General features: G+C 45.3%; 1 protein-coding gene across 4 annotated transcripts in view; it reads left to right on the forward strand.

The window, feature by feature from the left end:
- Positions 1-13,632, forward strand: part of Ppp1r16b (protein phosphatase 1 regulatory subunit 16B) — a 101,799-nt gene that overhangs the window by 22,755 nt on the left and 65,412 nt on the right. For all 4 annotated transcript variants that reach the window (XM_005329839.5, XM_021729497.3, XM_040276169.2 and 1 more), the window contains exon 2: positions 5,494-5,841. In XM_005329839.5, coding sequence (XP_005329896.1) covers positions 5,592-5,841 — 250 coding nt within the window. In that variant the 5' untranslated portion in view covers positions 5,494-5,591. The remainder of the gene's footprint in view (positions 1-5,493; positions 5,842-13,632) is intronic.

Raw genomic sequence — 13,632 nt, forward strand, 5'->3', positions numbered from 1 at the left:
GTGAAGGACTGCTTAGCACAAGACTGACACCTTCTTCTTCAGAAAATCTGGAAGATGAAAGAAGAAGGGATGCTCGTATATAATCCCATTTGCCTTGGGAGGCTGAGGCAGAAGGATTACAGGTTCAAGGCCAGCCTTGAACAATTTAGCAAGACTCTGTTTCAAAATTAAAAAAATAATAATTATTATTATAATGTGGCTGAAGAAGTAGCTCAGTGGTAAAGTGACTGACATTTGGGAAACCCGCCTCACCATGGAGTCTCATGGCAGCAATCTTATAAGAGAAGCTCACACAAGCTCAATAGTCACTTGACAGATATTTATCAGGCATCTACAACATCTCCTGGGTTCAATCCCCATTACTGCAAAACCAACAACAACAACAACAACAATAACAACAACAACAAAGCCTAAACCAACCAACCAACCAAACAAAAACCCACAGCGTTCTGGGAAGGTCCACAGTACACTGATTCTCATTCCCATGCTTTTTTTTTTTTTTTTTTTTTTTTTTAAATATTTATTTATTAGTTTTCAGCGGACACAATCTTTGTTTGTATGTGGTGCTGAGGATCGAACCCCGGCAGCACGCATGCCAGGCGAGGGCGCTACCGCTTGAGCCACATCCCCAGCCCCATTCCCATGCTTTTGATAATTTTCTTGGGGCAGATTCTTTTTGCACTCTTAGGGAAGCACTTGTCTGAGATGATGGCTGGGGAGAGTCTTTGAAAGGGGTCAAGTGCTTTAGCGGTGTGAATGAATGGTACGATTTTTCTTATCTTTACGCTTGGCATGTTTTTGAGGACCTCCTACCTCATTGGTGATCAGTAATCATGATGAAGAAATGAATAGCTGTATAGAATTTCAAGGCTGAAAGAAATCTTAGAGAATACTTAGGTCTGCCTGATACCACGGGAATTAATCCTTTCGTGGGTGTTGGAGAAGTTGCTACCTCCTGAGAAAGCTGCTGTGTTGAACCGTGAGCACTTGGGGGAAGGGCTCGTTGGACAGCTCTGGAGGCTGGTGTCTATTCTTGGGGTGCACACGACTGCTTCCCTGTCTCCTCGTCCTGTTCTGTGCTGGGGAGACTCAGGCTGTCTTTCTTCTCTGCGGTAGATTGGAGCTCTGGCTATTTGGAGTCCGTCATTCTGCCTAAGACAGGATTTGCAGACTCAGAGGACTGTAGGAGCTACTAATTGATGACAAGTAATAGACAAGGTCAGCGGGAGAATTAGAGAGCCTGGGGACTTTGGTGAATCAGAGGGTGTGTGCATTTAAGGGAGCAGCCCTCTCTGCCCCAGTTGGTGGTTGCCAAGTGAGCACAGCATGACCAGATATTGAAATGTTTCTAAGAAATGCTGAAACCCCACTGTTGGGTATAAAATCTCCATGCTTTCAATGTTAGCAATGAGTTAAGATATTGCAGAACATGGTGTGGACTAAAACCAAGCCAACCAACAAGTGTGATGGATGTGGACCACGGGGTGTTTTTGGTTAAGTCTGGCTCACAGCCACTTTCATTTCCTAGTTGTGTGATTTTGGGTAAATTAATTAATCTCTCTGTGTTTTATCTGGAAAATGGGCATGATAATAATACCAACTTCATTAGGTGGTTGGGAAGACTAAGTGGATTCATTGATAGATGAGGGCAGAATAAGCCAGTGGCCCTTCAGTTCCAGTGGGGTCTGACCATTATAATAATACCGTGTAGTGGTGAATTGAACACTTGAATTCCATCTAAAAAAGTAGACAAAATATGAATCTAAATGGCTAGAATATAAGCCAGTGACCACATGGCACACTGGCTGTGGAACTAGATTTCTTAGACATTGCTGGAGGGAGCAAATTCCTCTGAAGAGGAGTTTGGCTGTTTCTTTTTAAATTCAGTTTGCAACAGCTGTGCCCCGAGGAAATGAAAACTTGTTCACTCCAAACCCTGTGCATGAATGTAAGAGCCCCAGACTGGAAACAACCCAGATGTTCTTCAAGGGATGAATGGTTAAACAAATTAGGGTATATCCATCCCTAAAATGGAATCCAACTCAGCAACCAAAGGAAGTGAACTATGAATACATGCGACAACTTGAATGAATCTCAAACAAGTAGTGCTGAGTGTAAGAAGCAGACCCCTAAAGGCTACCTGCTGTTTCTATTTATATAATATATTTTGAAATGACAAAATTATAGAGATGGACAACAGATTAGTGATTGCCACAAGCAGGGACAGGAGTGGGTTGGGTGCTTAGAAAAGGAGATGGGGGATCGACAGAGACATCCTTGTAACCCTGGAGCTGTTTGTACCCTAAGGGGATAAACATGGTTGAAACACATGTTTAAACACCTACGGGTAAGGGGCTGGGGTTGGGGCTGGGGTAGAGCACTCACTTAGCACGTGTGAGGCGCTGGGTGCGATCCTCAGCACCACATCAAAGTAAATAAATAAAATAAAGGTAGTGTGTCCAACTACAACTAAAAAAATATTTTAGCAAAAGTATGGGTAAGCTGAGGAAATCTGAATGAGATCAGTGGTTTGGATCAATGTCAGGTTCCTGGCTATGACACTGCACGGTAGTTTTTGAGATAAACTGAGTCAAGCATACTGGGATCTCTCTGTATTATTTGTTACAACTGCATGGGAAGCTATGATTATGCAAATAAAAAGTTTATTTCATTCATTTAAGAAGGACTGCAAGGTGTTCAAAACAAAAATCAAAAGGAAACCAAACCAAAGGCAACCAGAGCTGGCTGGCTTCTTCCTGCTGAGCTTGCCATGGGCTTATTTATACTTGAGGTCACATCCACTCCGACCCCTCAAACCTTTGCCCCGTGAGCCTTGCCAAGCTACCCTGTCCCATCTGCTGGTATGAGTCTTAGGACTGAAAGAGACCCAAAGAACCATCTCACCCACTGCGAGCTCCCGAGGTCCAGACCGAAGCTGGACTCCGGTGTTTAGCCTTCTGAGGAAGGACCCTGGGCTGTCCCTGTCCTCTCTGAGATGGCGGCACCTCCACATTGCACAGATGGAGACCTGTGCCCATCTCTGCCTGTTGCCCAGCAGCCGCTGCCAGCCTGGCCTGCTGTGCTCACGTCTCCCACCCTTCCTCCTGCAAGCTCTTTTCTCTTTGCTACTAGGTCTATAAGATTTGGGGGCAGCTCTTTTTATTTCTTGAACACCTGAACATTCTGGGAGGTGACAGAACATTTGGCAGGTGGGAAAGCAGGCTTAGAGAGGTGCAGGTGATTGTCCTCAGACCCCTTTTCTGTGTGTCTGAGAATCCGGACTGTCTGTGCTGCCAAGCAGAACAACTGGGTCCAGACTCTGAGGTTTTGCTGATCTTATGTTGTTTGGGACTCATGAGAGCAAGAGGTGTGCTTTTTTTTTTTTTTTTCCTTCTTCCTTTTTAAAGTTATTTAAAAAGGGAAACTTCAAGTAGGATTTTCTAGGTCCCAATAATTCACAGTTTATCAAACTTTTTGATCTTAGGGCTACTCGATTCCCTTAAATTGAGGATCCTGAAGAATTTTTATCTATGTGGACCATATCCATCAATATTGATCCTAGTATAAATAAATACTGAAATTAAAAAATAGCGTCAAGGCCTTTAAAATAACAAGTCTGTCATATGTTATAACAATATGACAACCTACAACATATTTTATTAGACTGTTCTAAAAATATAACAATATTTTGATGAAAAACTAACTATTTTCCAAAACAAAAAAAGTTACTGAGTAAAGTGGCATTGTTTAAAAACTTTTGTCTCTATGTTGGGCTTCATAGATGGATTCTTATACCTTTATTTCCCCTTTTTTAGAGCATTATAGTTATACATAATAGTTGGGTTCATTTTGACAAAATCATACATGCATAGAATTTGTTTTTCTTTTCTTCAGTCCCCGTGGCCTCCCCATTCCCTCCTTTCCTCCCCCCCTCTATTCTCCTTCCTCTGCTCTGCTCTGAGCTTCCTTTCACTTATTTATTTGTTTTTGATGAATGCTTTATACATGTACGTAACAGTGGTATTAACTGTGGTATATTTATACGTGCACATCACACGATTTTGTTAAATCCATTCTGCACTTCCTCCCCTTTCTTGTCCTTCCTCCTCCCTCAAAATCTCCTCCTATTCTACTATATCGTATCGTTGTGATATCCTCACCCCCTCTCCTCTCCCCTTATTTTGCTGTAGCTTCCACATAGTAGAGAAAACATCCCGCCCTTTATTTTCTAAGTCTGGCTTATTTCACTTAGCTTGGTGTTCCCTAGTTCCATGCATTTACTGGCAAATGCCATCATTTCATTGTTCTCTATGACTGAATAAAACTTCATTTTATATACATATAAAGTGAACACACACACACACACACACACACACACACACACACCACATTTTCTTAATCCACTCATCTGTTGATGGACACCTGGACTGGTTCCATAATTTGGCTACTGTGAATTGTGCTGCTATAAATGTTGACGTGGCTGTATTGCTAGAGTAGGCCGATTTGAATTCTTTTGGATAAATACCAAGGAGTGGGATAGCTGGGTCATATTGTGGTTCCATTTCTAGTTTTTTGAGAAATCTCCATACTGTTTCCCAGGGGAGGAAATTTGCGGTTCTTCTAGCAATGTCTCATATAATCTATATCCACATTTAATCTGTTGTCACGTCGTCTGTCATGTGGCTTTAGGAACCTCTGTATGTTTGTGAGATAATGAGAGTGGAGAAGGTTAATAATAACAGCTTAATCTAATTACTCAAATAGTTTTGACATTCTGAATGGTTTGAAAGGGTCTCAGGATGTTCCCATAGTGTTCCCAGGCCATATTTTGAGAACCACCTCAATAGTACCTTATATCCTCTGGTTTCCTTCTGGTCCTGCCTGTCCTATCTCCACAACAACTTGCATCCCATAATGAGCAAAACAAAAGAGCCTTGTGCAGAAGTACTAGATATTCCTATTTCTAGGGACTTGGCTCCTATGTGGGTGCTTGCATAGTCTCCAGATTTTCTGGGTTCTGCAGCCCCCATTATGTTCTGAGCCCGTGGGCAACTCTCTGTTAACAATACCCACACACCTGAATCCTTAAAGTACAATGACTTCATATAAGAAAACTAGAAATTCATGGTTCTTGTTAGATGGTTGTGACTGGAGAGGAGACAACCACCACTATCCAATAGAACTTTCTGGAATAATGGGAAAATGCTCTCTCTGTGGTATCTGGCATGATAGCCACTGGAAGCATGTGGCTTGCTCACTTAAAATATGGCTAGTGCAACTGAGGAACTGAATTATTTTATTTTCATTGATTTAATCTGAGCAGCCACAGTGACTCTAGCTGCAATACAATCAGACCACTCTAAGGATTTGCATTTTTGTCCCAGGAGCCATGGAAAGAACATCTCAAAAGGGTTTGAGAGTGGGGCGGTAGGGTGACATAATCAGATCTTAGTTTCGGAGTCTGACGAGCATGTCCCTGTCTCCCTGCCGCAGGTCCCACCATGAGGCCCCAGCCCCTCCGGAGCCCCCGTGCTCTGCCGGCCCTGGGCGCACCGCGCTAGCCCGCAGGGCACTTGGGTGGCGCGGTGGCCATGGCCAGCCACGTGGACCTGCTGACCGAGCTGCAGCTGCTGGAGAAGGTGCCCACGCTGGAGCGGCTGCGTGCCGCCCAGAAGCGCCGGGCCCAGCAGCTGAAGAAGTGGGCGCAGTACGAGCAGGACCTGCAGCACCGCAAGCGCAAGCACGAGCGGAAGCGCAGCGCGGGGGGCCGCCGCAAGAAGGTGTCCTTTGAGGCCAGCGTGGCGCTGCTGGAGGCCTCTCTGCGGAACGACGCCGAGGAAGGTAGGCCTGCCTCCCCAAGCCTGCGGGGCCTGGGCCCCCGTTCCCGGGTCTGCGCCCCACAGGTGGCCCGAGAGGAGGAGGGTCCAGGAGAACCTTTGACCTTATCTTGGACTTTTTCCCCCTTTTGCCTTTTTCTTTTTTGAGCTGAGGGCTCCCTGCGTTGCCTCAGTTGGTCTTGAACTCCTGGGGTCAAGAGAGCCTCAGGCTTCAAGGGCTGAAACTGCAGGCGTGTCACTGCGCCTTTCTTAGGCTAGTTTTTGGAAACCAGGATTCCAGCCTTTGGCTAATGAGTGCCATAACAATTCTCCTAACTTTCCACAAATATTTACTGACAACCTCTTTTTTGCACATTGCCGTTCTAGGTAATGACTAAGTAGGGCCTGGTTTCTCCCTCCCAGAGACCCACACCAGTAAGATCTTGAGATTCCTGAGCCCTTCCTCTGTGCCGACACCTGGCCTTCGTATGCTGCTCTGGTTTCTTAGCCCTCCCTGTGGACATACCTGGTGTAGTGGGTGGTTAAGTGCCTAGACCAGCCTGAATGTTGGACTCCGATGTGACACTGGCAGTGGACCAATCACTTCACTCCTAGTCCTAGTTTCTACCTCTGTAAAGTGAAGATAATACTAGAATCTCTCTTATGGGCTTGTTGTAAAGATTAAATTAGGTAATACCTATGATATTCTTGAAATGGGCCCTTATGATATGTATATTTTAAATTTATTTGGGGGTGTACTGTGGATTGAATCCAGGGGCACTCTACCACTGAGCTATATTCCTGTCCTTTTAAGTTTTCTTATTTTGAGACAGTTTCACTAAGTTGCTGAGGCTGGCCTTGAACTTGTGATCCCGATACCTCAGCCTCCCAAGTCGCTGGGATTACAGGTGTGCAACATTGCACGGGGCCACTTGTTTTTTTTTCATTTAATTATATTAGTAGAATATATCCCATGGTCCAGATATCATGATATTTGAGAGCCATGTGTAATAACACCCGTTTTACAGATGGAGAAACTGAGACTCAGAGAGGGTTAAGACCTTGATCAGTGGCAGTGCAGGATCAGAAGCCCCAGGATCCAACCTCTGGTCACTGCCCATGGCTTTGTAGGTTTGCTTCCCATGGTAAGGATTCGAGGGGGATCCGCTACTCAAGCCCTCTTCTCTGGGCATGTGGTCATGCCTGCTCATTGTGCAACCAAGGTTTGTGCACATGTCCTTTGATCCCCTCAGTAGCCTCGGGCCCATCCTTGAACACCAAGCCTTTCTGGTGTTCCTGGAGAGGCCTCGCTGGGTTTCCTGGGCCCCTCCACACACGCTCCATACATACGGAGCAAACGCAGTCAATCAAAGAGCTGAGAGGTGGTGGCATTTACAACTCACGGGGGGCTGGATTTCACTGGAGGCGCATCCCTCATCCCCAAAATCTAAAATCTGAAGTGCTCCGAAATTTGAATTTCTGAGAGCCTGCCTGACTCTGCATGCGGAAAGTTCCACACCTGACCTCCTGTTGGGTTGTAGTCAAAACGCAGGTGCCCTAAAAATCTTGGAGAAAATGATCTTCAGGCTACATATATATTAAGTGTAAGTGAAACCCAGTGAATCCCTGAGATCCCTCATTGTGTATGTGCAAATATTGCACACTCTGGAAAAAACATTGAAAGTCTGAAACCCTTCGGGTCCCGTGTGTTTTGGATGAAGCTCATTCCCCCGGTGTTTACTTTGTGCTTCAGGTCCTCGGGCTCTCGGGATTCACCGTTCCCCTTTCATCGCAGTATCAGGGGGTGTAGGAAGTGAGCAGCTGGAGGCAGCTGGGCTGAGCGCAGGGGGTGAGCCTCCTGACAGAGGCATGAGTCTCAGGCTGGGGACATGGCCCTGGGGCTCCTTCCCATGTGTGGTTGCCGAGTGACGTGGCAGCCCCAGCCCACTCAGTGGGCTCCTCATGATGTCTAATTTTTGATGGGGGCGGTGGCTCATCAGTTCTCTCCCCACTCACCGTTGACTCCATTGTTCCCTGACAAAGCCCCATCTCCCTACCCCAGGGGCTTCTCGGAGGCCCTGTGAGCTGGGCTGTGTGGTTCCAGAGCAGCTGCCCAGAGGATGTACCTCCTGGCCCCCTGCCATGGCCTTACCCTTGGTGCTGTCATGTGCTCTGGATAGAAAAAACACTGGCCTTGGGGGTCAAGGTTCAGTCCGTGCCTCCCCCCACAGCGCTGCCTGTGGCCTGGGGTAGCTCATCTCACCTCCCTGGGCCCAATTTATTAAATGTATAACATGGAGTCCTAAATGACTGCTTGCAAGAGGGTGCGTCAGGAATCAGGCAGTTTTGGAAAAATTACCCTGAGCCCCGTATCAGAATAGTGGTAATGGTAACATGCTTTTTCTATGAATTTTTTAAAAAGCAAACTTAAATGGTTTCAAAACCCAAATAGATACAAACACATTCTTCTTGTATAAATCCAACAACAGCTGGGCTTGCTGGAGCACGCCTGCGATCCCAGCGACTCAGGAGGCTGAGGCAGGAGAATCGCAAGTTCAAAGCAGTCTCTGCAACTTAGTGAGGCCCCAAGCAATGGAGAGAGACCCAGTCTCAAAATAAAAAAAAGGGAGAAGGACTGGGGTTGTGGCTTGGTGCTTAAGAATTCCTGGGTTCAATCACTGGTACCAAAAAAAAAAAAAAATCCAACAATAGAAATGTACAGGGTCACAAATCGCCCCCTCCTTCCCACCTCCCCTCCTACATGCCTCCCTTCTTCCTTCCCTCTTATCTGATCATTACTTGCTGGTTTGATGTGTTTCCTCCCAGGCCTTTTAAAAATTCTTTTACCTATGTATTTGTGGACTTGGAGAGATCTAGAGCAAAGATTTTTTTTTTTTAAGCTTTTACATAACTGGTGACATCCTGGAATCTTGGACACATTATTCTGCAATTTTCTTTTTTTGTCACCCAACAATATGTCTTGGAGATATTTTCATGCCAGAACATGCACCGTGCAATAGCTCTGCATGATTCATCTTAACTGCTGTGTAGTATTCCATAGGATGGTTTCACCAGATTTTTTTGCATTGATTCCTTATTGAAGACCATGGAGGGTTTTTTTTTTTTCAAGTAGTTTTTCTTTTGCCACAGTGAGTGTTTTGTGTGCACTTGCAAACATTTGTCTAGAACAGTTGTTGAAAAATGGAAGAAATGAATCAAAGGGTATTCCGTTTGCCTAAAAAAAAAAAAAAAAGCTAGATGCCATGGGCTGGTCCCCCTGACTCTGGGGACTGCTAAGTGAGGCTGGAGCAGACTGAGCTCTGTGCTAGTCTGTGGCATGCAATGGGGGTGGGGCTGGAGGCGCCCCCTGGTTCCAAGGTGGCTGGGTTTGAGGCAGGTGTGAGGCTGCCATCAGTCGGTCAGCTCTTGACCTTGCTGGGCTATGCTCAGCTTCCTGGCAGCGTGACAGAGCCTATTGCTCCCAAGTGGCTGGGAGCAGCTTCTGCTTAGTGTGGAGCTGGTGTTTGGGAGGCTGCCGGGGGTGGGGGGTGGGGGGTGTTAGCTCACAGTGGTGGGAGCATGGGGTGGCAGCTCCCCCGCTTGGCTGAGCTCACAGCATCCTCTGAGTCACCTTCCTCACCTGCCTGGGGAGTGTGAGTTGTTCCTAAGGAGAGGCAGCACCCAGGAACTCACCAAATCTCCTGCTCCAGCCCCCATTACCTAGGCTGATGCCTTTGACCTCTGACCTGCCTGAGCCCCGCCCTCACTACTCCCACATCATTCTCCCCCACCCAGCCAGGTGACCCAGGTCCTCCTAGCTCCTCCCAGGTACCCTGAGTGCTTTCTTTCTGCACCTTCTCCCTCTATCTGAATCGCTCTTCCCCTCACTCCTCTACCTCTTCAGGTCTGGTGACCTTCTCTGGGAACCATCTGGGAGCCTTTTTGGTATCCCACCCCTATCACTAGTTAGACCGAAACTCAATACCTAGCTGACATTTACCAAGAGGCTGGTAGTGTCCAGGCTAGGAACACAGACTGCAGTTTGACCTCCAGGGATTCAACTTCCAGTTCAATCACTATTTGCTGTGCATTCTTGGAAAAGTGACTGAACTAAACTTCTCTGTATCTCAGTTTCCCTGATTATAAAGATGAGGATGATAATAATGTACCTACTTCTACTTCGTAAAGTTGTTGGGGTGTTAAACTGAGTTGGCAAATGTGGAAATGATATGAAAAGAAGTAGATAAGTGATATAAATTTTGCTTCTACATTATCTATTTTTACTTATTCTCTTATTAATATATATATTCTGATTGTCATCATTGTTATTGATCAGGTGCTTACTTCGTACCAGGCAGCCTGTTTTACATGTGTTACCTCAGTTGGTTAATCCTCACAGTAACTCTTTGAGGTTAGAGAATTGAGCCCCATTAAAAAAATAGCTTGGGTTCAATTTGCACATTATAAAACGTGCCTGTTTTAGGTGTACAAATTCAGTGATTCTCTGCAAATTTACAGAGTTGTGCATCCATCACCACAATCCAGTCTTGGAGCATTTTCTCTTGCCCCTGTGTTGTCCCTCCCAGGGCTCGTCCCCAGCCCCAGGCATCCTCTAATCTACCTCCTACCTCTGAATGTTTGTGTCTCTGGAGTCCAGCTCACATGGAGTCATTCAGTTCACTGTGAGGGCTTCCTGGCTGTAGGCGGATGTTTCCTAGGTCCCCCAGGCTCTGGTCTGTGTGAGCGCTTCCTTCTTAGTGCTCTGAAGCGGTCTGTCGTACAGATGTGCCCACCTGGTCTGTCCATCCCCCGGCTGGTGGACGCTGGGGTCGTCCTTGGTTATGGTGGGAATGCTGCTGTGGACCCGCGTGCTGGTCTTTGGGTGGACACAGGTTTTCGTTTGTTGAGGTGGTGACCCAGGGCTGGAATGGCTGGGTTCTGGGGTCTATTTCTGTTGAACTGCAAGGGCTGAACAGTTTTCTGAGTTGGCTGCACCGGGTTCCGTTCTCCCACCTGAATTCACAGATGAGGAACTGGAAACCCAGAGAGGCTAAGTCACTTGACAAGGTCTCAAGGGACCAAAGTGTCAGACTCAGGACTCAGCCCAGATCGGTTTTCCCCAGAAGCCCTTGCTCTTAACGACCTGGGGGTCCTGGCACCTCCTGCTTGGCTTCCCCCCGTGAACCGGAAACCACTTGTCTGCTTCTGATGAGCTGCTCTTGGCTGTGTGGGCCTCAGGCCTTCAGGTTTGGGGGTCCCCAGGTCAGCCCTGTACCCTCGGCCATTACTTCTTTTCAAGACAGTAGCCCAGGCTTTTTTTGAAACCACTGGTGTTTGTTATTAGGGCTTGTGTTTTTCTCTCAGAATATATGCGGTTTTCTTTATGGAAATTCTGTTCACATTTTGAAAAAAATGAGTGATTCTTCTGTACTCTAAATTTAACTCTTCAAGTGTTATTCTCACAGTAAAGGTTTTCAAACCATCTTTTTTTTTTTTTTAAAGCAGTGGAAACTTTGTGTGAAATATTATGCAGAAACTCAAGCTGTAAAACAGATGAAAACAGATGAAAGAGCTATTCTGACCGAGGTCGGTTGGGGGCTTCTGGAACCTTCCCCGTCACCCCTGCCAACGTCTGTCCTCAGGACACCGGCAGGCACTGGGCTCCACCAGGGCCACTCAAACCTCTGATGGGAAAGGCTCTGACTTTCACTTTTGGTGATTTGGAAAGACTGTCTCAAAAAAAGAAAAGGGTGATGGTGGGGGTTCTTCTCAAAGTGAAAATAAAGCATCCGTGTTGTAGAAAAATTTTAAAGTACAGAAAAAAAAATACTAAGAAGATAAAATTAGCTGGACGTGAAGTCACACACTTGTGACCCCAGCCATTTGGGAGGCTGAGGAAGGAGGATCTCGAGCTCATGGTCAGCCACGGCAATTTAGCAAGACCCTGCCTCAAAAAATAAAATAAAATAAAAGGGCTGAGGATGAAGCTCAGTGGGAGAGGGACCCTGGGTTCAATCCCCAGAACCAAAATAAGTAAATAAATAAATACTCATACTCCCTCTGGGCACCAAGAGTCATGGAGAATATTTTTTATTGTTTTATCACGGAACCAAGTAGGGCTCTCATGTGGGTAAACTAGGGAAAGTTTAACAAAGGGGCACATTTTGATTTTGGAGTTCCTTTCTTCTTTTTTTTTTAATATTTATTTTTTAGGGGCTGGGGATGTGGCTCAAGCGGTAGCGCACTCGCCTGGCATGCGTGCGGCCCGGGTTCCATCCTCAGCACCACATACCAACAAAGATGTTGTGTCCGCCAAATACTAAAAAAAAAATAAATATTAAAATTCTCTCTCTCTCTCCCTCTCTCTCACTCTTTCTTTAAAAAAAGAAAAAAAATATTTATTTTTTAGTTATAGTTGGACACAATACCTTTATTTATTTATTTATTTGTATGCGGTGCTGAGGATCGAACCCAGTGCCTTGCATGTGCTAGGCGAGTGCTCTACTGCTGAGCCACAACCCCAGCCTTCTTCGTTTTCTTAAAAGCCGAGAGTCCCTAAGAGCCTTCGTGCAGTTGGACTCTATCTGTATTTACTCTATCAGAAATCACAGCTGAGGAATTAAATATTTATCATTCATTAAGTCAGAACAATAAACCCATTATCTGTAGTCCTAACGATCTATTGCTGCAGAGCAGATGAGCTCAACATTTAGCAGCTTAAAATGATAAATATTTACAGTCTCAGAAAACTTCTGTGGCTCAGGAATCCAGGAGCAGCTTAGCTGGGAGCTTCTAGCTCCAGATCTCTCCTGAGGTTGTGGTCCTCTCCAGGTGGAACAGGGCGGGGGATCTACCTCCAAGATGGAGAACTTACAAGGCTCTTGGTGAGAGGCCTCTGGTCCTTGCTGCTGGAGCCTCTCCACGTGGCAGGTGGCTTCTTTCCAAAAATGAGGAGCTTGAGGAAGCCACCGTGTCCTTTGTGATCTTGGAAATCACACACCATTACCTCCACCATATTCCCTTCCTTACAAGTGACTCATTCCATCCAGTCCACACTCAAGGGGAGGGGTGCTGAGTCCCATCTCTTGAAGGAAGAAGAACTTTTGGACATGTTTTAAATGTTAACCTGGAAACATAAATATTTCATGAAAAATACTAATATTTTTCAGAACAAACAATCATAAGGAGACTAGCCTTGTTTTATACTTTTGCAAATCTTTTTAAGGTCTGGTTTTAATAGAAGACAGGTGGATTCTCTTCTTTGCTTCTGTACTTACCCTGCTGTGATAGGTTATTTTGGTTGAAGTAAATGAAGAAAATCTTATCTCACAAAGATAGGTAGTTGGAAAAAAAGGAAAATTATAATTGCTTTTTCAGACAGTTGTGGTTATTCCTTGATTACGAACCAAAATTCAACAGGTGGTAGTTTCTTCAAGGTTGGTTGGGATGTAGAATCTGAAACCATTCTGATTTTTAACTTTTCTTACTCTATTACATTAAAATTTGTTGGTCTGTCTTTCATTTCACATGGCTCCTGTAACCATGTGTACTTTTTAAACAACGAGTATTGGTCTGTTGGTAAACAGTGGTTCACTGAGTTCCAAATATTAACACATTTATTATGTAACATAAAAAAAATTATAACCAATCTCATCAGAAAATTCTTTAAGTATTGGGAAACTCTAGGCTCATTATGGCATATGAATTCTCTGAAATTCAAAATTTTGCTAAAGGGTTACATTAGTCATCTTTTTATCTCTGTGACCAAAATGCCTGACAAGAACAACTTAGAGAACGAAAGCTTATTTGGGGCTCA

Source organism: Ictidomys tridecemlineatus, chromosome 5, assembly GCF_052094955.1.
Source record: "Ictidomys tridecemlineatus isolate mIctTri1 chromosome 5, mIctTri1.hap1, whole genome shotgun sequence".
Taxonomy (NCBI): Eukaryota; Metazoa; Chordata; class Mammalia; order Rodentia; family Sciuridae; genus Ictidomys; species Ictidomys tridecemlineatus.